This window comes from Hevea brasiliensis, chromosome 7 (genome assembly GCF_030052815.1).
Source record: "Hevea brasiliensis isolate MT/VB/25A 57/8 chromosome 7, ASM3005281v1, whole genome shotgun sequence".
NCBI classification, from domain to species: domain Eukaryota; kingdom Viridiplantae; phylum Streptophyta; class Magnoliopsida; order Malpighiales; family Euphorbiaceae; genus Hevea; species Hevea brasiliensis.
In genome coordinates, this window is record NC_079499.1 from 51196152 (window position 1) to 51220266 (window position 24115).

Genomic DNA, 24115 nt, shown 5'->3' on the forward strand with positions numbered 1-24115 from the left:
AACCATGAATAGTTAAGACCCATACCTACAAGTCTTATGAAGACACCAAAGCCCAGAAATGACCATAAGTAAGTCAAACAGCTTGCACAAATTCGGGTCCAAAAACTGGCCGAACCAAAGTTGACCAAATTGACCTAAAATGACCTAATTTGATGCCATTTGACCAGTAATAGTAAAATGACCATAATTTGGTCTACATAACTCAGAATGACCTAAAATTTTGCCCCGCGTTCCATAAGACATAGATCTACAAATTTGTAGTTTTGACCGAAACCCGAAAACTGAGGGAACTAGGTCGTCGAGCTAGGTCAAACTAGTATACCGGAATACAGCAATTTGCAATAAAATGCACTAAACAAGGAAATGAAATTGTTAATGTGTACCAACCCTAAAACACTATCGAATGTGACATATTAATGACACTAAAACCTAATTTACCTAGAACGCATCGAGGGTCGGTATATTAGGTGATTAAGCAAATAATAGCTTTCGGTGAATTACTTATCGAACATTATCGTTAGAGACAATTTAATTTAGTACTGAAACACTTCAAATTGTGTTTCTCAGTTACCAAAGACTCAGGAAAAGGGAAGGAAACACTGAGTCCAGACCAAGAGACAGTTATTAGAGGTTTGTGCACAACAACTATTTCATTTGAATTTTTTAATTGAAATGAATTATGACTATTTGTACATTATTGTTTTAAATTATGGAAATGTGTTTGAATGGATATTTATTGCTTGAAAAGCATTGTAAATGATTTGAAAACTGTGAGAAATTATTTGAATGATATTGATGGATACTTATTGATTGAAAAGTATTGGAAATGGTTTGAAACCACAGCTATCATGTATATTGATTGTATTCCTCGCTAGCTTGTCTAGTGGGACGAATTGAATTCCCTCTCTGGCTAAAGTGTTGAGGTGTGTGCCTGTTGAGGACGAATTGGATGAGTACTCATATTTTTGATAGCTAGCTATGTTATTCCTCATTAGTCATTGACTTTTGGGACGAATTGAATACCTCATTAGCCATCGGCTTTTGGGACGAATTGAACTTTGGTACATGATTAAGCTGTGTGTGATTTATTGATATGTATTGTGAGATTGTGAAATGAATTTAAACTCTTATTGACATATACTGTCTTTTGAATTCAACCATGATCTGACTTATTGAAAATTATTGTGATATTGAGAAATGGAGTTTAAATTCTTGTTGACAATTACTGTCTTGAAATTTACTATGGTTTTAAGTATCCACTATTTATATGATTTATGAATTGTGATTTAAATTGTATTTGGTTAATGTTGTGCACCACTGAGACATCATCTCAGCGATAGCTTTTTATTGCTGTCGCAGGTAAACAGACAGACAGGGCAGCAGACTAGGCTGCTAGTACCTCCAGTGAGAGACTACCGGGTATAATGAGTATACCAACATTTTGCATTTTGTACTGTAATGTATGACCACTGTATGTATATATTGTTTTTGGTTTTTAGCAGTTGTAAATTCAAATTGTACATTGAAGTTGTAAAATAATTAGAGTTATTTTGGCTTGTAAAAATTGTATTATATTTCTTTTATCTCAGTCTTTGAAAAATCACTATGGATTTGAGTTGAGGAACATGTTGGAGTTGAGATTTGGAAATATATTGAAGTGCTTTTTACAGGTTTTTCTGAAGAACTGTTTTATCCAAAATACAGATGGCACTCTGCCAAAATTTTTACAAAAATTCCAAATAATTCAAATGTGTTAGTTCTATCACTTCAGTTCAAAAAGGTTTTTAACACCTGTAAATAGTGCTCACCACTGTAAAAGAAGTAAGAAAAGTTTTTAAAATCCCATGTAGTGTATTTAATGGGTTATCAGTAGACAGAGTTGGTAATTCATTAGATATACTACGGGATCATGTTATGCCTTACAGAGGAATAGGGTGTGACATAATTAATTAATTAAATTATTTAATTAATTAATCAATTTAATTTTGCTTTGATCATGTCACGACCCAGGGATGGGGTTGGGACGTGCTCGTTCAACCAGCTACGCACTAGAGTGGACTTTGTGTCCCACATCGAAAACAAGAAGGAAAGATTTGGGCCATATATGTGGGAGCCTTCCTCACTTGGTTAGTGCGCTTTTGGGAATGAAACCTCCCAAGGTACAAATCCGTGAGGCCCACGGGCCAAAGCGGACAATACTAACTAGAGATTGATTCGGTTGCTACAAATTGGTATTAGAGCACTCCGCGTGGCCTCTTGGGCGATGGTGGGGCAAACCTCAGCGAGGACGCTGAGTCCCAAAAAGGGGGGGAAAAAGGTCCCTTAGGCAAATCCCACATCGGAAAAGCACGGGAGAGATCCTGGACTTAAATGGGGTGGTCTTGGAATATTGGTTAGACCACTTTTGGGTATAAAAGCTCAAAGGACAATGAGAATAATATTAACTCTTTAATATTATTGGAACTATTCTAAACTCAAAATAAAATTCCCTTTTCATTTAAGTTCTTATAAATCATGGTTGACGTATAGCATAATGTACCATGACTACTTAATTAGTTATGAATTATTTCCTCATTTATGAACCTTGATTATACATACCATACACTAAAATCTCTATGTTATAAAATCTCAATTCCATCTAGAGTCATGGTTCATGTCAAACAATTATGCTTAGAATCATATATCCTCATTTTAATTATAATTCTTTATTAATGAGACTTCTTAGTTAGAAACTCTTTTTTGACTAAGTTTATCTGTCTTGGCCAGCAATTTGAATCATCAAGAACAATTTAAATGGAAATAGGATTTTATCCCTATTTACTTAGCATAACGGATCTCATCTTGACTAACACCTATTTCCATATATAATTAGTTAGAACCAACACATGCCCATATACTCATACAAAGTACAAGCATGAAAGCAGTATCAAACTCAAATCACCTATATACAAGATAATTCTGTTATCTCAGGTCAAGGAATTATATGCACTATTATGCTCTAGATGACTATATATTGACAAGAGTAAATTCCATGTACATGTCATCTTATGTCACTGGTTTGGCCTTCTTATCTCATAAGTGCCCACCATTTTTGTCATATGGCATGAGACTCACCATTACATCCCATTAGTAGCTTATATTAATTTATGGATACAAATAAGGGTGATAATCTATCCGGATAAATCATGTCCAATGAAGTATACTAGATAGTGAATTAAATTTATAAAATTTGTACTAGAATGTTTTATCACTCATATTTTTAACAACTTAAGAATAGAACATCTAACAAGATATTAAATGGCATTTTTAATTAAATTTAAACCATTTAAATTCAAAAAAAAATGATATTTACCATTAATAATAACAAATATTTACAAAATACAATACAATGATATGCTCTAGGGCATACTACTAGCAGGAATATCACAAGTAGAGCCATTGTGACGCCTTTCGTGGGAAAATGATCCCACAAAAAGCAGTTATACATTACAAAATAACATAAAAAAAAAAAAAAACAGACCCAATTCATTAAAAAAAAAAAGAGCATGAAACTTTGATTTCATTCGGTTTTCAAATTTTATTTTTTAACATTAATATTTTTATTTATAAATAATTGATTTATTTTAAACTTTAATTGTAATTAAAATTTTAATATATTATGGTATATATTATTTTGCATAAATTTATTATTATTATTATTATTATTATTATTATTATTATTATTATTATTATTATTATTATTATTATTATTATGTTTTTAGGAATATATATATATATATATATATATATATATATATATATATATATATATATATATATATATATATATGTAATGGTATAAAATTTAAATATCAGTTAAAAGCCAATCATTCATCTTTCTAAATTGAAATTATTGACAATACTATTAATAAATGATGATATTTACGATTACATCGACAATATATTTTGCTTTTTGAAACAAATTGTAATATCATAACAAGAATTTTGTATTTTTGAAATTATTTTTTTACTCTATTATTATTATTGTTATAATGATGATACATATTTTTTTTAATAAATAATTTATTATCATACATAATATTTTTCTTTTGAATTGAGCATAAAAAAACCAAAAGGATTTTTCTCCCTTTAACTTTTCTTTTTCACCCTATCCTTTTTATCCCTTTTTTTAATTTGCAGTTGCAACGGAATGAATTGTAGCTCAACTTAATGAATTGTAGCTCAACTCAATTCCAGATTCCAAATCAAAGAGAGCCAACTGTTGCCAAAAGCAAAACGGTTGACCATGTTGCAGATTCAGGTCAGGTAAGAGTTGCTTGGGGGCAGAATTCTTCCGCTGGGAGGGTTTTTCTCCTGAGAATACTGTGTCTTTTTTTCACCATTTTAAGAAATAAAGCTCAAGCCAATTTCTTCTTTCTTGTTTGGTTAATTTTATTAGAGCTGTTTCTTTTCTCTAGCATACCAACATAGAAAAAATTAAACAACTCATCAATGAACACCAAGAATGTTCTAACAAAAATCTTGAAGAAATTTGTAGTCACGTTGTATTATGGATAGAATGTAGGATACAATTTTTATCAATAGGCAAAAACAAAAAGATTATAGTATTGCTCTTGATCATGAACTCAGCACTCCTATAATGTTATTTTTTACTATGAGAAGGGAAAATCCAGACTACAATTATGTGCAATGAACCAAAATTGCTGCATTAAAGAATGTAAAGATCTAACTAAACTAAATAAACTTTCAAATTTAATAGAAAGAACACACAACTACATATTTGTATGCTTTCAGCTGTTTTGATCATCGGCGCTGGAGAAGTCCACCCTTCTCTTCTCCGAGGTGAACTTATTGGGATCTCAGAACTGAAAATGTATCCAACTTAAAATAATTTGTTTCAGCTGGTGAGAGATGTGTTTCTCAGATTTATCCAATATACTAGCAGCAATTACACAACAAACATCAGCTTTTTCTCAAAAGTAAGTCACAATGTGAGAAGCTATTCCAAAATGAAACTACATGAAAATTGAGGCCACATCACAACAGAACTACCATGTGATGCGGCATAGGAGTAAAAATCACACCTAATGGCTGGTGTGGGTGCATTGATCACTTGATTGCTGACTATGATAGTGGTTAAAATTAGCATCATAACTAAAGCAAAATTCGGTAACCTGTAAAAAAAATAAAAAATTAAAAAAAAAGAGTAATATGTTAATGTTTATGTTGAAGACAATGCTCAATCATATGGAGAAGAACCAGAGAAGTAAAAGGTACAAAAACAAGAAACAAGCTGAATTTGGTTTTTAAACAAGATTCATCAGCTTACACAGCATTTGCATGTTATCCAGCCGTCGTGGCTTTGCCACTTGGATATTCTCATTAACCAGTCAATAATGGAAGAAGTTACCAAAGGAAAATATATGAAAAAATAAATGGCGATTAATCCAAAGCTAAATGAAAAAGATTTCACAGAACAAACCTCTGCAATTCTCAACTCTAAAGAATATGATAGCAGGCTGGCCCTTAACAGATATTGCTGGCGTGTCTCACTTTACGTGTTATTGACCTGCCCATCCTAAGACGTCTAGTTGTTAGGGCTTCTAGTAAAACAACCAAGGCATCCTCTAATGCTTCCGCCTGTTTATCCAATCCATAGGAGCAGAACTCTGGAAGGCATTGCAGTTCTGAAAGGAGGCCAATAGCTGCTGCTGCTGTACAGGTACGATCCCATGATGGCTGAGGCCTGTCCTCCAAACACCAGTGACGGATATTTGTAAGTTTAATATGAGCAAAGGGCTTTAAAACATGGAAGAGAAAAATAAGAGAGAAGTTGGGGTGGGAATAGAGATGGGAAAAGATAGAAGCTGCTTCACAAAGGATTTCACTACGTTATAAATCTCACCGCAGTTTGTGCATTGTAGATGCACCAGTGGCCAGGGAAATGCAAGGAAGATCCTCCTCTCCCCAAACTGACTTTGTTTGCTCCTGCATGTATAATAATTGCATGCTTATAGTCTCCAAAAAGCTCACAGAAAAAAGAAATTAGGTTGACAAAATCTAAATATTTATGATCAGTTCGTCCAAGCCTGCATTCAGCAATTGTCTGGTGCACTTCAAGAATATCTAACTTTTGCATTCCCATTCACCAATAATAATTTCAGGAAGTATGAATGTTTGAGGCAGATTTCTAAATTTTCCAAAGAGCTCCTGGAGATTCCAGTAAATGGTCTTTATACACATAGGAGGAAGCAACTAAGCTGATGACTGATAAGAGAGAAATGTATGATGCAGCTAAAAAAAATCTTGACAATACAATTTTATTTCAGAAATTGATAAAGATAGCTATAGATCTTTCCTTAGTCCTGGGTAGAATTATGAAAACTCAGGTTTCATTCTGACCATGCAGAGACAATGAAGGAAATAAATTGCATCGCTCACATCATAAAGAAAGGACACAGAATCATCAGATCCACCCATTGTTTCATTTTTTCCTCTTTTCCTTTTTTACTCAGGAAAGCAATGATATTACAGGAACGAGGCAAGTACAAACTTAGTTCTACCATCAACATCAACAATAGCAAATAGGCCTTCCTAAAACAAATTGCAAAATTTTTGTCGTGAATTGTGTAAATGAGTATTAAAATTGCTAAATACTGAATAAAAGAGATACTTTATAGTATTACCTTTAAACGCCTAAACATTGCAGCAGAGTTACTCCATGTACCATCAATCAAAACAAAATTCAAGGTTTTGTCTTCATTTTTCTGTGAAGTATAATCAACATGAGAATTACCACCTAGTTGAACTGAAAGAAAAGAGGAGATTTCAAACTGAGATAACAGACAGTCCATCTCAAAGTAGAAGGCAACTGTTATCAATTTATGCCTAATTTCTACATTTTATCAGCACCCTGTTGCCATCATAGATACAGCATGGGTCTCCCATTACTGCTGCTCTTTCTCTTTGCATAGAATGGACCACATAAAAAATCAACTGAACGAGATATAAGGTGCCTATGCTGATCTAAGCATTTCCAGTAAATACAACAATTGCGGCATAATAAGCACGCAATAATCCTGCAGGAGAAGAGTACCACAGTGGGGGAGTGTTCTATGCCATCCGAAAATCCTTGACCAAAAGCATCGTGAACTGACTTTGTGACTGCATTCTTGTTGGGATAAAGGCACCAAACGTTGTCTTTTCCTGCAATGTCATACAAAACAATTAGAAAAAAGAGGCTCCAAATGTTGAATTATGGAATTTAAAGAATATGAAAATAGCAGCCTTAGTGCTCAAAATGACAGATAACTTTACAACACCATCTTGACTAAGAAGTAAAGGCCACTACTAAATTTCCAGCACATGGTTACAATACTCAACTCAACTCAACCAAGCTTTAATCTCAAACTAGTCAGGGTCAAAACATAGTAATATAACTTTAATCAGCAAATTTTTGTGCCAAAAAAATAGAGCAACTATCTATTTCACTTGGACTCTGTGCAAACAAAATGATTGTAATTGTCTCATAAAGTAGTTATCCATTTAAGGAATGAAGCTCTAAAACAGCAACATTTGGTGAAGAACAAAGAGATCAAAAGCTATGATCTGTGGACACAAGCACAAGCACCATGGTTCAACGTAGACACGCATGGCAATTCCCAGAAATCTGGACATGGGCATATAGTGTGTTTGCTTTTACCATATTAAACATGGTTTAAACCATCCTATTAGGTACATTGTCTGGTGAAGTGAATTAGGCACATTGTCTGGTGAAGTGAAGAATATTACAAAACAACAAAACTCTCATATATATGTCTTTTAATGCAAGCAAATATAAATTCTCATATGACAGTAATGCAAATCAGACACAGGCAGATGTTTGTGTAGCAATCCTTAAGTGTATGGCATGCCTACATATTAAAAAAAGAAACCTGAAAACTTGAATGCATTCCTCATTATTTCCTCGTGCTCAGGAATACCAAAGAGACATAAAGTAGCTGATTGAATTCCAAATACTTGCCATAACAATTTTCCAGTGTTGTTTTGTCGTAGAAAATCCTGCCAAAGGTTAATGCTAAAAATTACATTATATAATTCACAAGTTATAACATGTGTGATAACATTAAAACAATCTAACCTTTGGATGCATATACAACCAGAAACGTATACCAGGCCATAAAGAGGAGTGCTTGACTCTTGAACACATGCAATCTTCTTCCAAAGTCAGCCAGCACTGCAAATAAATAGGATTTCAATTAAAACAAATAAACCTCTTTTGCAATTACTTGGCCATAATTTTCCAACTCTACTTAAGCTATGCTTTTGAGTTTTGAGACAAAAAGAAACACGTTAAACACAAAACCACACCCCCCCCCCCCTCCCTCCCTCCAAAAAAAAAAAAAAACCAAAACAAAACCCTGCCCCCATGGAAGATATCCACAGAAAAGCAATAATATACCTTCTGGCAAAGATAATCTCTACTTCCAAGCACACGACATGCTATTTGTCTAGCTGCAAAGAATTGGATCTTTTTTTCAGAATCACCTAAAGCCTCATATGTTGCTCTGTGTTTCTTGTCCTCTTGAATTTTAAATTCACCCTGATATACATCCAGAAGACAAAGAAATGAGAAAAATTCTGGCACAGGACCATATGCAGTTGAAATATAATAATTCTTCTTCTATCTCATAAGGGAAATCCAAAATACAAATTAAAAAAGAAAAAGAGAGAAGAAAACCTAGAGACACAAAATGGAAATAACAAACATAAAGATGAATTCATAGAAACAATAAACTAGTCAAAGATTTTATACATGCTCGTTGGAGTTTAATTTCACGTTATCAAAAAGTGCACCATATCGGCAAGCCCATAAATATGGATTTAGGAGGTAATTCCTCTGCACTTGTCCTATAAGAAGGCCCTTTAAAGAGTAACAACATTGCACAGGATTGAAAAACAAAAAAGGAGAAAGAAAGAAAGTGACACGAAAACCATACCCCAAAAGCTATTTGTTGAGACTGGAGAGCCCAAGTCCATATAAATCCCCCATCAGAATCCCATACTTGATGTGGGATCCAAGTCCCATACCTAGCAATTTAGCACATAACAGAAACATTTGGATGCTTTCCAATACACTTTTCTGGGAAATTTTAAAATGAATACAAAAATTCATTTGCAAATGTTAATATCTAAAATTTTCTTTCGAAATTTAAAGCTCTACTATCTTATTTCCATTCAGTTTACGAGAAAAGGCAGAAAATAACAAAAGAAAAACATATTGAGGGCTAACATTTTAGGAATTTTTCTTCCCAACTTGTAGAAATCCTCTGTTTATTTAGGAGCTAATCTAACTTGAACATAAAATTTAGCTTTTATGGGCTGCAAATAAGTTTCTGATAACCATCAAACTAGATAACAAATGACACATAGAATTCATATCACTTCATTTTCATTTCCCTCATTTTCTCTGCAACCCAAAAGAGTTCTTTGACTAAATTACCTGAAGTTTGCCACCATTGCCACCAAAAGTCATCTGGGCATCATTGGTTCTCTCCAAAAGCTTCAAATCCTCAACAACTTCCAAAACCTTAGCTGGTACAAGCGATATGGTGCCCCAACCCTGCCATTCCTGCAGCGTTATAGATACATCATCAGTGTCTCTGGCATCAGCTTTTCTTGAAGGACTACGAGAAGAAGAATTAAAAACGTTAGCTTTAGGGTTTCTGGGTGGAGACTCCATGAGGGTTTTGGCGGAGAATGCGAAAGATGGAAGAGGGAACTTGAAAGTAAAGGCCCTAGTGGCAGAAAACATGGCGTCTTGGTTGGGTTTTTTCGCCGGTCTTGTTTTGGTCTCGATGACTAATACGGGGGCGTTTCTTTAAATAAAGATTTATTTATTTACTTTCATTCTTCGATCATCTACAGTTCTACCCAAAATTTAAGGGTATAAGTTGACTTTGAACTCTTTATCACAAAAATCAGAATTTTACATTTAACTGAATTAATTGCATCGATCGTGTCTTAATTTTGAATGTTATTTTATTTTAATTATTTAATTTTAATTTATTAAAATAGAATCTCTTAATACTTTTCTAATAGCAGAAAAAGTCTCTGACCTCTTACAACAAGATTTTTCTTTTCAGCAATTCTTCTCTCTCTATCTCTCTCTCTCGTATCTCTTTATCTCCTTTTTTTCTTCTCACCTTATCGTCTCTCTTTATTATTATTATTATTATTATTATTATTATTATTATTATAAGCCATAAAATTTTATTAATAAACAAAGCAAAAATAAGTGGAGAAAATCAGCTAAGGACTTCATTGCTGGGGTTAATTATCGTAGGAGTGTACCATGAGAAGGAAAATACGGAAAAAGAATTGAAAATCTAAAAATTATGGGCACGGGATGAGGATAAAATACAGACGCTAGTCAAGATAGCGTCTTGGACTGGGACACTATCAAAGATAGCGTGCAGAGGCAGGAGAAAGCCGGGACGCTATCAAAGATAGCGTACAGATGAAGGAGAAAGCCGGGACGCTGTTCTTAACAGCGTCCAAATGCGGGATGCTATCATAGATAGCGTGCAGAAACTCTTTGCAGAGATTTTTCTGCAGCCCGATCATGCAGCCCCGTCGCGTCCCATCAAGCCAGAATGAACAGAGGACGCTTCTTTGAATGGCGTCCCGAGCTCCCACTCAACCATCCACACTGTCCAATTTAAACACCACCAACGGCACTCTCTCGTCTCTCTCATTCGTCCCTCTCATTTACAACACTCTCTATCGTCCCTTTTTTCTCCCATATCCGTCATTCCTTCTCCCTTCTCGTGGAACTGCTTGTTGAAGCAGGTGGTGGAGCCAGTTTGTTTTCGGTGGACCAAGAAGCAGAAAATGTAGTAGTGGACCAGTGAAAAAAAAATTGTGCTTATATTTTGTGATTTCTAAAGATATATTATCCTGGTACGTATTTTATTTTCTTAAGAAAATAAATATGTAATATATTTAAATATTTCAATGTTTCATATATTTATATTTGTAGAAAGTTGATGAAATATTTGTTTAAATATGCATGCATGTGATAATACGTAGTTGTTGAGTGATATTTTACAAGTGTCAGGTAATATTGTCATATATTAGAAGAAAAATGAGTGATTTATTATTAATATTTTCAAATGAATTTTTTTGTATAATATATATTTAATTTTTATAATTTTTAACTAGTTTATAGATAATCTTAAAAATTAAAGAAAATATTTTTAACAATATATATATATATATCATTAATAGTATAATATTTTGATAAATGATGAAATTTATTGAAAATATAAAATTTTATATAAAAAAATAAATGAATAGGAAATTTAGTTTATAATATATTATATAAAAGAATGAAATGAAGGAGATAAGATAATAGTATATTCTTAATAAAAATTTTAATTATGGAAGAAAATAAATTTAATGTAAATTAGAAATTTGAGAATAATAGGAAAAGTTAATTTAATCTAAATAGTGGTTTAATTTAAAAAAAAAATTAGTACTAGGTTAAGATTCGAAAGGAATATATATATATATATATATATATATATATATATATATATATATATATATATATATATATATATATATATATATATATATATATACTTTGAAAAATTGTAAAAGTTAGTGAAAAAAGAGAAAAAATAATAGGAAATTTAGTTTATAATATATTATATTAAAGAATAAAATAAAAGAGATAATATAATATTATATTCTTAATATAATTAAAAAATAAAAAAATTAATAAATACCACAAATAGCCGAAATAAAGTTTATATTAGTTAAAACATAAAATATATATATTTTTTAAAATATAGTAGTTGAATATGTAGATTAGAAATATTTAATGTAAAAACTATAGAAAGAAGAAAAAATTTCAAGCAAAATAGTGTTTATAATATTTTATAATAAAGAATGTAGAGAATATATAATATAAATGTATATTATTAAGTTGATAGTTCAAACAAAAATAAAAAAATAAAAGAAATTAAAATAATCGAATATTTGTGGTTAACCTAATCGATTATGAGAATTCAGAAAATCAAAAAATAATTAAATGAATCGAACCAGAAAATCAAATTGATTCGATTCATTTTATTATTTTTTTTTCAACACATATAGTTTAATATATGAGGTGAACCGGACTGTTTATCCAAGTACTTATAGAATTTCTTACGTGAACCGAATCAAACCGCAGTAGCAATAGGTTTGATTTTTTAAAAAAATTTCTGATTTGAATTAAAATTTAATAGGTTTGGCTGAAATAAAGAACCAAACTGCATCTTTATTTGAATTCTTTTTTTTTTTTACAAAGTTAGGCAATACTATTAATTATAATTTTTCTTATGTGTCATTCAAATAACTAGGATTCTTATTTAATCAGAAAAATGTCAATCGTTTGCTACCGTATATTGGGATGGAGAAATTATTATTGATGGTGAAGGCTACGACTATTGTAGGGGTTCATCAACAGTCATTACCATTAGTAGACGTATGGATTTCTGTGCTTTAGGTATGAAAATAGTACGTGCAATTAATCTTGAAGCTGGGTGTGACTTTATATTGAATATCTTTTTCAGACAACCCATTAAAGGACATGGTTCAGTGAAATGGGACTATATGGGTTTGACTAATGATGATGATGTAAATATTATGTTTAATTTTATTGATGAAATTGGAGGTATGTCATCGATAGAATTATATATTGATATTTTTCGACCGGATGCATCTAGAAATGTTGTTGATGAAGCGGGACCATCAAATGTTGGTACTACTAATGAGGTAGTTGTACGCTATCAATCATCTGAACTTGATAGTAGTACGTTTGAGGATAAAGTTTTAGGGGTTTTCAATGAATCTAAAGATATTTGTGAACGTCGATGGGTGTACGATTCAAACGAATCATACCTTTCTGATAGTCATTATTGCCTCAATAATGGTGTCGATGAAGAGGATTCTGATGAACAATGGATTGATAGTGATGAGGCAGACTTCAATCAAGATGTTGAGCATGATAATGAGGTAGTAGTCAACTTTCCTTCATACTATAACACTCATGTTGCAAACCCAATAATGCCTATTGTCCATCCTCCACCTTACTGTGAATTAGATTTTTCATTGCTAACAGTTGATCCATGGTCAAAACCGCAATATAGTTCAATGTGGGATCCATCGAATGAGTTTGAAGTTGGAATGACATTTTCGTCTAGAGAGGATGTCCAAAAAGCTGCCACAAAATATCATTTACTTAGGCACCATGAGTTTTCTTATGATGAGACAAAGAGCAAAACGTATGCTATAAGGTGCAAATATAGAAACAACAATTGTAACTGGAGAATGCATGCGTCTCGTCGGGAAGGATATGATATATGGAAAATTACTCGATATAACGGACCCCATACATGTGTTAATCCATCAATCTCACAAGATCATAGGCAATTGGATAGCAAATTTATATCTGATTTCATCCTAGTAATTGTGCGAGAACAGCCGAATGTGAAAATATCTGCGTTACAAGCAGAAATCAAAGATAAGGTTGGATATATGCTGAGTTAGCGGAAGACGTGCAAGGCTAGACACGATGCAGTTGTTAAGATATTTGGTGGTTGGGAGGAATCTTTTACAAGATTGCGTCAATTCATGCTTGCTTTGTGCAAACACAACCCCGATTCTTCGTTCTTGATTGAAGATGACCCTCTATTTGTTAATAATAAATTAAAACCCAAGAATCGGGTTTTCGATAGGATGTTTTGGGCGTTCAAACAAACAATTGAAGGTTTCAAGCACTGTCGGTCAATTATTTTCATAGACTTCACATTTTTATATGGAAAGTACAAAGGGTGTTTATTTTGTACCACGGGCCTGGACGGCAATAACCATATTTTTCTATTGCATGGGCGATAGTTGATTGTGAAAATACAAGGAATTGGGATTGGTTCATGTCTTGTTTATGGGTGTTTTTGACTGATCATCCTAATATTTGTGTTATATCAGACAGACATATTGCCATAAAAAAAGCAATGCAGCAAGATTGGTGGCAGCCTCCTAATGGAAATCATCAATACTGCTTAAGACACATACTGAGCAATTATAACACGAAGTTTAAAAATCCTGACATAAAAGAAGCTCTTCGAAAGGCAGGTTAGTTTTTGCTAAAGAATATTATTTTTGCAAACATTAATTGCATTTTCAATATGATATAATAAAAAAATTGACATTTTTTTTATTAACAGCTCACCAAATTCAAAAAAAAAAAATTATGATGCCATGGACACCATCAAGAGTGAGCATCCAGATACGTTTGAATGGGCCAGAAATATGCCATTGGAGAAATGGACACGTTCTCATGATGGAGGGAAAAGGTATGGCTCCATGACAACTAATACCGTTGAGTCAGTTAATGGAATGCTTAAGGGAATTCGTGCACTACCAATAACTGTAATGGTAGGGAAAATATTTTTCCAATGTGTCCAATATTTTGACACACGCCACACGACCTTCCGCGAACAATTGCAGTTGGGCTTCAACTTAACCCCGGCATGTCGTCAAATTTTGATTGAAAATTTGAATGAAGCAAACTCACTTAATGTTTGATTGTTTAATTGCGAATGTGGTGAATTTGAAGTTTGGAAGGATAAAACTGGGGACAAGCACATCGTCAAACTTGATGAGAGGACATGCAAATGCGAGAAGTTTTCAAGAGATATGTATTCCATGTTCTCATGTCATAGCAGCATGCCAATCAATGTCAATCAATTATGAGCAATACGTTTCAAATTATTATACATTGGAATGAACGCTTAAGTGTTATGAGTGGCAGTTTCATGCACTTGGACATCATGATGATTGGTCAACAGACAATGATCCAATCCTTGTACCTGACCCAAATCGGAAAAGGTCTAAAGGAAGACCAACTTCTTTAAGGAAGATGAATGAAATGGATTGGATGGTGATTCAAAAAAGAGGGGATCCGTCTAAAATCCATTGAAGGACACTATTTTCAAATACTTTGTATTATTATTATTAATTGTTGGACACAATTTTCATTATTATTTTTTCATTTTATGTGTATTATTACCTCGTGTTTTTAGGTTACGTACTTTACAATTTTATCTTAATCTTTATATATATTGTGATGGTAAGATATTCATAATAGATACATTTAAATATTACTTATTGCCTTTTGAGGTATTTGTTTTTTACTAATAATGGTAGCATTTGTTGGGGCTACTTACTGTAAGTCTGCATTAAAAAAATTAAATAAGTTATACTCCTAGCATTATTTAATATTATGGTAATCAGCTTAAATTATTGCATTATTTAATATAATTACTGCATTATGATTTATTTCGTATATATTTATTTATGCTCTCTTTTGTTTATGTCTTAGATAAAATAATGGCTCGTATAATGCGCACTTCGAAAAGAATTGTCAGTCAATAATAGCGGGCAAGAGTACATGGTTTAATTAGGAATTTGATTAATCTACCTATGGAAGTAACCCATCAACTACAGGAGATTACCTACTCTGCATTGTTAAGTATATGATAAGGGTGAATGGGCTAATTCAACAAATCATATGGGAAGGAGAGCTATTAACAGATAAACCTAGATATTTGGCTTTAAAGTCAGTTTTTAGTTGTGTCCAGGATAAAGGTATACTTGACAGTGTATGGTGAAAATTAGAAGCTAACCGTACCCCATCATATTTACTACTTCTTAAAAGATTTGTCAAAGAATATGCTAGTTGGGTCGCTACAAGGACAATGTGTCGGGCGAGTAGTATAAAAATATGTGATAGTAAGAAACATACTCTGTTAAAGCCTTGTTTACCTACAATCGACTACACATTGGAGAAAGATCTTTATGACGAGCTAATTAGATCATGTCTAGTAAATCAAATAGTCAGACTGACCTAATTAGTTGATGTAGTAAACAATGATGTACTTTTGTCTTTGCATTGACTATGTAATGTAGATTTATTAATTAATGCATTGAATGAGAAATTTTTATTTATACCATTTAATATGTGTATTAAATATTTTTTTACCATTCATGTATTATTTACTGTACAAGGAAAATATGTGCATTGTTTTACCTGTCAAAATACAAAATGAAAATGTATATTTCATATAATGAATAGGTATGGCTAATCAACAAACAAGAAGAGATTACATTGTGCCAGGTCCAATTGATCCAGAGCTTCTATGACTCCAGTCACAACACCGTTCTGAAGGGATTTAGACTGGTACAATGGAGCATGAGGTGCTTACGTGTAGAAGGCAGGGGAACTTATTGCATGCTGACATTGATGACCGAATTGTTCCTCATCTCCACGATTCTAGATTTATTGGAATTGCTAGATTAGGATTTTTTCCCCTTGACTGGCATCTTATTAGTGCCTTTGTAGAGCGATGGCGACCAAAAACTCATACATTTATAATGCCAATTGGGGAGTGCACAATCAGTCTTCAAGATGTTGGCATTATCACCGGATTGCCAATACATGGTTCTGCAGTAACTGGAATGTCACGAGCCGAATGGCCAAAAGTTTGTGAGCTCTTGTTGGGAGCTAGACCACTTCCAGAAATGATTTGAGGACTTACATTAAAATTATCATGGCTAACTGATGAGTTTGGAGCTATTCCACATGAAGCTGATGATTTAACAGTGTTATGGCATGCAAGAGCATTCATATTACGACTCATTGGTTCGATATTTCCCGACAAGACAAACTCATGTGTGAACTTGATGTTCCTACCCCTATTAGAAGACTTGAGGGAAGCTGCGACATACAGTTGGGGTGGAGCTTGCTTAGCCTTCCTTTATCGTGAGCTTTGTCATGTTGCAATTACTGAAGCAAAGGAGATTTCAGGACCCCTGTTCATATTGCAAATCTGGGCTTGGGAGAGATTTAAAATAATCTCTCCATCAATAAGAGATCCATCGGCACCTCATGATGCACCCCTAGGTGCTAGGTATGTAACTAAATTTATATTTTTTTCCATTAAACAATAAAAAAATTGGTTTTTATTGCATTATATTTTAAATTTTCTTATCAACTAAGGAGTAGAGCTCGACAGATCACTGAAGTTACAACCCATGTACTACAACAAATTCGGTACAATCTTGATCGGATGCGACCTGAAGATGTAAATCAAAATTCTCAAAATCTGACTTAAAATAGTGTTATATTTTTTTCCTATATTTATAATCACTTTATGTTTTGAAAATTTAATACTTCATGTTTTGCTCATATTCACTTGCAGATTACATGGGAACCATGTAATGAGGAATTGTTAGATGAGCTGCCCGACATGTGCATACAGGGTCGTCCCGTATGGAAGGCAGTGGTGCCATTAATTTGCTTCCATATTATTGAATGGCACCAGCCTGATAGAGTGATGAGGCAGTTTGGTTTGGCCTAACCTATTCCACGATAATCGATGCAAACAGATGAGTTACATGAGATTACTCTCCGATTTAGTGAGAGTAATTGGGCGCACCACCATGCGACGTACATTAATCGTTGGAATAGGCGAGAACATTACATTGTTCAAGGGCAAGAAATGGCCACTCCACCATCATTCTGAATATATGGAGTGGTATCGTTGAGTTGTAAGATGTTGGATCTCAATAAGTAGAGCTGCCATTGGTTGTGTGATAATCATTTACAATACATATTTTTTCATTATTAAATACTCAGTAATAATAATTTTTAATTACAGTATTTAACACAAACTGTAACATAATACATGGACTTCATATTTTTACAGGAGGATGCAATTGAGGATTGTTTGCTAAAATTACAGAACCCATCAACAGAAAATGTGGCTGAAGTTAAATATACATTAATAAAAATGATGATTGCTCTAGAGGAAGAAAGTCAGCTTTGCCAAATGCCACCTCCTCAGTCCGCACCTCAAGCAACAACCTTTAATGATGAATTAGAAGAGGACCAACCCATCAACCAGCATGAGCCCTCACATAGAGCAGCACAATCACGTCCTGCTCGACGTCGTCAACATCCAGTGCGTCCAGCCTCTCCTCCCGATGATGCTTTGCCCCCACCTGTCGCATTCCACCCTTACTGCATCACATTAGTGCCTGTGTCACGACCCAATCTATGGGCCGGACCGGCACTAGGACCTGGGCCAGCCTAAAGCCCCCGAGGCCCGTAGTAAGCCTAACTATTTACTTAACCCAACTCTAAGGCCCATTTGGGCTCAATTTCAAGAAATCAACCGGACAGAGTCCGGCCATAAAATGGACCTTTCAACGGGGAGTTTTTGACTCACCCGACCTGTAAACACAATAAATACTCAATTGGGGAGCTCAGCTCACCCTCCACATACTCATCAGCATAAAAATAAATGGGAGCTCAGCTCCCTCATCCAATCCATCAAACATGCATAGAATATTAAGTTTATAGGTCCAAAATAATAATTTAGTTTACAGACCCATATCAAATAAATATTTCTAACACATGCGAAAATTCTAAGATTTAACAAGTTTATACAAACGTTAATAATTGACCTACGAGGAAGAAAGCAGGTTAATCTCAAAAATATCCTCCTATGGCCTGAAAAAATATTGAACAGGAGTGAGCGTTCGACTCAGAGAGTAAAATATCAATTTTAACCATAATCTCTATAACTATCTAAAACTAATGCACCCTGTAGAGTGAAAATGCAACATCAACAATATTTTCACATCATAACATCATAAAGGTAATTTGGAGCACTCACACACCTAGTGATATCAATCATAATATATGGGAGCTGATCCCCTATACAGCTCTCTTAAATCCAACCTGGTGCCAGCGAAGAACTCAAGCCGGACTTTCGCTTAATAAACCAAATCGGGGGTCCCAGCGAAGAACTCAAGCCGTGACTACCCCCCGAAGGATCGGGTCCCAGCAAAGATCTCAAGCCATGACTACCCGTCCTATCCATAGTCCACACCACATCACACGCACGCCTACGCACGCACACTGCTCCAAATTGCCACAATAACATGCATGGCACTTTCACAGTTATGAATGCAACATAAATCGTGCCTAAAGTTTATCTACATAGATATATGCATATAAGTGATGCATGGGCATGCTTGAACATATAATAATAGTGAAATTACAATTAAAATTAATATTTTACTCACAGACTTGACAATGGTTACTGTAGCGGCTGGGTGGAGGAAAAAGGCTGTCCCGGCTCACCTGACAATTACATTACAATTATTTAATACAAATGACTCAATACAATCAAGAAAAGACCAAATACGTCCTAAGTCGTGTCGAAAATCCGGCAGTCTCCCCTATACCTAGGACCTACCCAACCTGCAAAATGGCTCAAAACACACTTCTATATTTACAATCCATATATCCACAACTCAATCACATCACACAGCCCCTCCTGGGCCCATCAAATCAGTCATCCATCACAATATGTAAAATTTCAATTTAGTCCTTATAATTGATCATTTTTGCAAAAACTACCCAAACAAGCTCTAAAAATTCTAAAACTTTGCCCCGCGGTCTTTATCAATATTACTAGGCTATTGCAAAAAGAATCATTATTTTCTGAGCTACCACGAATATTTTATGAATTTTTAATCCTATTTAAGCACTAGAAAATTACGAAAAAGCAAGGTTTGGGTTTACCTTTGCCGATTTCGACTTCTGGAACGCGCTCAGGATGTCTGACAATGGGGGGGTAGCCAAAACCTCGGTCCAATTCAGAGACTTTTTTTAGTGCAGTGCATGCGTAGGAAATTCACGCACCGAGCAACTGTCGAATTTCCGCGAATTGAAGATACCTACACGAAGCCCACGACACGGGGGTTAGTACATAAATTTTTTAGAATTTTCTAAGCTCATTTAATGCTCGAAAAGACACTGCAAAGTTCCGTGGGACCCACCGAAAAACGGTGTCGGAAAAATTTGAAATTTATGTCGCCGCGAAGCTCTCGACGAGTGGAGTGCTCTGGTACTCTCGGTTTTCTCGTGGGATTCACGGTTTGCGAGAAATCTAGTCCGAAAGTCAAAATGGGCTAAAACTTCCCGGGCAAAAATTGGACAAACCGCTCGATGGATTTCGGTGTTCTTTGTGTCTATGGAAAGCTCTCGACGAGTAGATGAGTTTAAACACAAGATCCGGTCCGATTGGTGGCCGGATCGGCCGGATTTTGGCCGGGAATGTGAACGGTCACCCGCACGCTACTCGTCGCTTCTGGAGCCATTTTCCGGCGTTCGAGCGTGATCGGTCGTGGGGAGGGCGGCGGCGCGAGGTGGGGAGGCGAGGAGGTGGCGGCTGCAAGGAGGAGGGAGGAGAGAGAAAAGAGAGAGAGAAGGGGAGGAGGTCGGATGCGCAAGGGGAAGGGAAGAAGAAAAAGAAAAGTAGGTCGATTATTGGTCGATCCGGTCCGATCCGTTTGATTCGGTTCGATTCAGGATACAAAATTTTTAAATTTTTACTCTGCCTCGGGACCGAAAACGAGGTCCAAAAATTCCGAAAAAATTTCAGAAAACTCAGAAAAATTCGTAGATTCCAAATATATTTTTAGTTTTGCCACGTGGTCTTTAAATTAATTTTTAAAAATCATCAAAGTTTATATTTTCAGAAAATCGAACCAGATTTTTAAAATCCGAAAAATTTCAAAAAAAAATCCTAAAATTTAAATAAAATTAAAATACCAAAAATGCTCATAAAATAATAAAATTTAAAATTTTGGGGTGTTACAGCTTGATCATTCTGATCCTATTCCCTCGGCTCCTGAACCGTCTGACCCTGCTCCATCCACTATATTCCAACCATATTCAGCAACTATCCCCACTTATTACACTGGTTGGATGGCTACCCCATCAATGCCGGGCCCATTAGCACCATGGATGTCATATCAAACTCAAATGCAAAACAGAAGCCCATTCGACTTTACTGAGACTCAACTGCCGCAAACACCATTCGGCGGCTTATTTGCTCCATTTGGCAGACCATTAAGCATTGGGCCATCACACTATACGTCATGTCACGACCCAACCTATGGGCCGGACCCCACTAGGACCTGGGCCAGCCTAAAGCCCCCGAGGCCCGTAGTAAGCCTAACTGTTCATTAACCCAACTCTAAGGCCCATTTGGGCCCAAATTCAAGAAAACAAACGGACAGAGTCCGGCCATAAAATGGACTTTCCAACGGGGAGTTTTCGACTCACCCGACCTGTAAACACAATATATATTCAATTGGGGAGCTCAACTCACCCTCCACATACTCATCAACATAAAAATAAATGGGAGCTCAGCTCCCTCATCCAATCCATCAAACATGCATAGCATATTAAGTTTACAGGTCCCAAAATAATAATTTAGTTTACAGACCCAAATCAAATAAACATTTCTAACACATGCGGAAATTCTAAGATTTAACCAGTTTATACAAACATTAGTAATTGACCTGCGAGGGAGAAAGCAGGTTAACCTCAAAAAAATATCCTCCTGTGGCCTGTAAAAATTTTTGAACAGGAGTGAGCGTTCGACTCAGAGAGTAAAATATCAATTTTAACCATAATCTCTATAACTATCTAGTACTAATGCAACCTGTGGAGTGAAATGCAACAGCAACAACATTTTCACATCATAACATCAAAAAGGTAATTTGGAGCACTCACGCACCCTGTAACATCAATCATAATATATGGGAGCCGATCCCTATCTGACTCTCTTAAATCCAACAGTGCCGTGAAGAACTCAGCTCGGACTTCCACTTAATAACCAAATCGAGGGTCCCAGCGAAGAACTCAAGCCGTGACTACCCCTCGAAGGATCGGGTCCCAGCGAAGAACTCAAGCCGTGACTACCCGTCCTATCCATAGTCCATACCACATCACATGCACGCCAACGCACGCACACTGCTCCAAATTACCGCAACAACATTCATGGCACTTTAACAGTTATGAATGCAACATAAATCGTGCCTAGAGTTTAACTACATAAATATATGCATATAAGTGATGCATGGGCATACTGAACACATAATAATATCGAAATTACAATTAAAATTAATATTTTACTCACAGACTTGACGATGGTCACTAAGGCGGCTGGGCGGAGGAAGAAGGCTGTCCCGGCTCACCTGACAATTATATTACAATTATTTAATACAATCTGACTCAATACAAACAAAGAAAAAGACCCATACGTCCTAATTCGTGCCGAAAATCCGGTAGAGTCTCCCCTATACCTAGGACCTACCCAACCTGCAAAAGGGCTCAAAATACACTTCTATACTCACAATCCATATATCCACAACTCAATCACATCACACAGGCCCTCCTGGGCCCACCAAATCAATCATCCATCACAACATGTAAAATTTCAATTTAGTCCCTATAATTGACAATTTTTGCAAAAACTGCCCAAATCAGCTCTAAAAATTTTAAAACTTTGCCCCGCGGTCCTTAGCAATATTACTAAGCTATTGCAAGAAGAATCATAATTTTCTAAGCTACCACGAATATTTTATGGATTTTTAATCCTATTTAAGCACTAGAAAATTACGAAAAAGCAAGGTTCGGGTTTACCTTTGCCGATTCCGACTTCGGGGACGCGCTCGGGACATCTGACAATGGGGGGCTAGCCAAAACCTCGGTCCAATTCGGAGACTTTTCGATGAACAGTCCATTCGCCTAATTTCGCAGACCCGGTCAACTGTCGAATTTCCGCGAATCGAGGATACCTACACGAAGCCCATAACACGGGAGTTAGTACATAAATTTTTCAGAATTTTCTAAGCTCATTAAATACTCAGAAAAATACTGCGAAGTTCTGTGGGACCCACCGAAAAACGGTGTCGGAAAAATTTGAAATTTATGTCGCCGCGAAGCTCTCGACGAGTGGAGCGTGCTGATACCCTCGGTTTCCTCGTGGGATTCACGGTTTTCGAGAAATCTAGCCCAAAAGTTGAAATGGGCTAAAATCTTCCCGAGCAAAAATTGGACAAACCGCTCGATGGATTTCGGCGTTCTTGGTGTCTATGGAAAGCTCTCGTCGAGTAGATGATTTTAGACACAAGACCCGGTCCAATTGGTGGCCGGATCGGCCGAATTTTGGCCGGGAAGTCCAACAATCGCGAGCGCGCTGCGCGTCCGTTCCAAGCCCGTTTTTCGGCGTTCCAGGCGGCGGCCGGCCGTGGGGGAAGGCCGAGGTGGGGCGCCGGCGAGGTGGGGACACAGGGGAGGCGGCGGCGCGGCAAGGGGAGGAGGGAGGAGAGAGAAAAGAGAGAGAGAAGAGGAGAGGGTCGACGCGCGCGGGAGGGAGGAGAAAAAGAGAAGAAGACCGGTCCGATTCCACCGGTCCGATCCGGTCCGGTTTGATTCGGCTGGTTCTATTCAAGATACAAAATTTTAAATTTTTACTCTGCCTCGGGACCAAAAACGAGGTCCAAAAATTCTGAAAAAATTTCAGAAAACTCAGAAAAATACGTAGACTCCAAATATATTTTTAGTTTTGCCACGTGGTCTTTAAATTAATTTTTAAAAATCATCAAAGTTTATATTTTTGAAAAATCAAACCCGATTTTTAAAATCCGAAAAATCTCAAAAAAATTCCTAAAATTTAAATAAAATTAAAATACCAAAAATGCTCATAAATTTAAAATTTTTGGGGTGTTACATTCTTCCCCCCTTACAGAAAATTCGTCCTCGAATTTTACACAAGGTAGAATAAAACACATGATTATACATTGAACAAATAAGGGTACTTGCTACGCATGTCCCGTTCTGACTCCCAGGTCCAATCTTCCACTGACTGACTCCTCCACAAAACCTTAACCATAGGGATCTGTTTGGATCTTAGCTGCCTCACTTGGTAGTCCACTATGGCTACAGGCTGCTCCTCAAATGTCAAGTTCACTTTTAGCTCTATCACATCCGGCTGTAATACATGAGAAGGATCTGGAATGTATTTCCTGAGCATGGAGATGTGAAACACGGGATGAACGTGAGAGAGGTTGGGTGGTAGCTCCAACCGGTAGGCAACTGCTCCAACTCTATCAGTAACCTCAAAAGGTCCGATATACCGAG

The 24115-nt window shown here is 35.6% G+C and overlaps 1 protein-coding gene across 4 annotated transcripts; it reads right to left on the minus strand.

The window, feature by feature from the left end:
* Positions 1-4613: 4613 nt before the first annotated feature.
* Positions 4614-9915, minus strand: LOC110636300 (uncharacterized). Of its 4 annotated transcripts, XM_021785955.2 has the most exons (10): positions 9503-9672; positions 9000-9090; positions 8462-8602; positions 8141-8236; positions 7935-8061; positions 7097-7206; positions 6687-6767; positions 5906-5988; positions 5483-5746; positions 4614-5174 (listed from the first exon to the last, which is right to left on the minus strand). In XM_021785955.2, the coding sequence occupies exons 1-9, from the start codon at positions 9517-9519 to the stop codon at positions 5527-5529; spliced, it is 966 nt and encodes a 321-aa protein (XP_021641647.2). In that variant the 5' UTR covers positions 9520-9672; the 3' UTR covers positions 4614-5174; positions 5483-5526. The 4 variants fall into 4 exon arrangements, 3 of the variants coding, with proteins under 3 accessions (XP_021641647.2, XP_021641646.2, XP_058006078.1); XM_021785954.2 differs by lacking the exon at positions 9000-9090 and having other exon boundaries at positions 9503-9915; XM_058150095.1 differs by lacking the exons at positions 4614-5174; positions 5483-5746; positions 9000-9090 and having other exon boundaries at positions 5902-5988; positions 9503-9866.
* Positions 9916-24115: the final 14200 nt, after the last annotated feature.

Bases quoted from the DNA above. Each gene is read 5' to 3' on its own strand.
- LOC110636300 (XM_021785954.2), bottom strand. From the start codon at position 9,814: ATGTTTTCTGCCACTAGGGCCTTTACTTTCAAGTTCCCTCTTCCATCT. The intron at 8,062-8,140 runs GTTAGATTGTTT...AACCTTTGGCAG, and splicing joins GGTTGTATATGCATCCAAAG to GATTTTCTACGACAAAACAA. The intron at 5,747-5,905 runs GTGAGATTTATA...TTTGGAGGACAG, and splicing joins TCTACAATGCACAAACTGCG to GCCTCAGCCATCATGGGATC.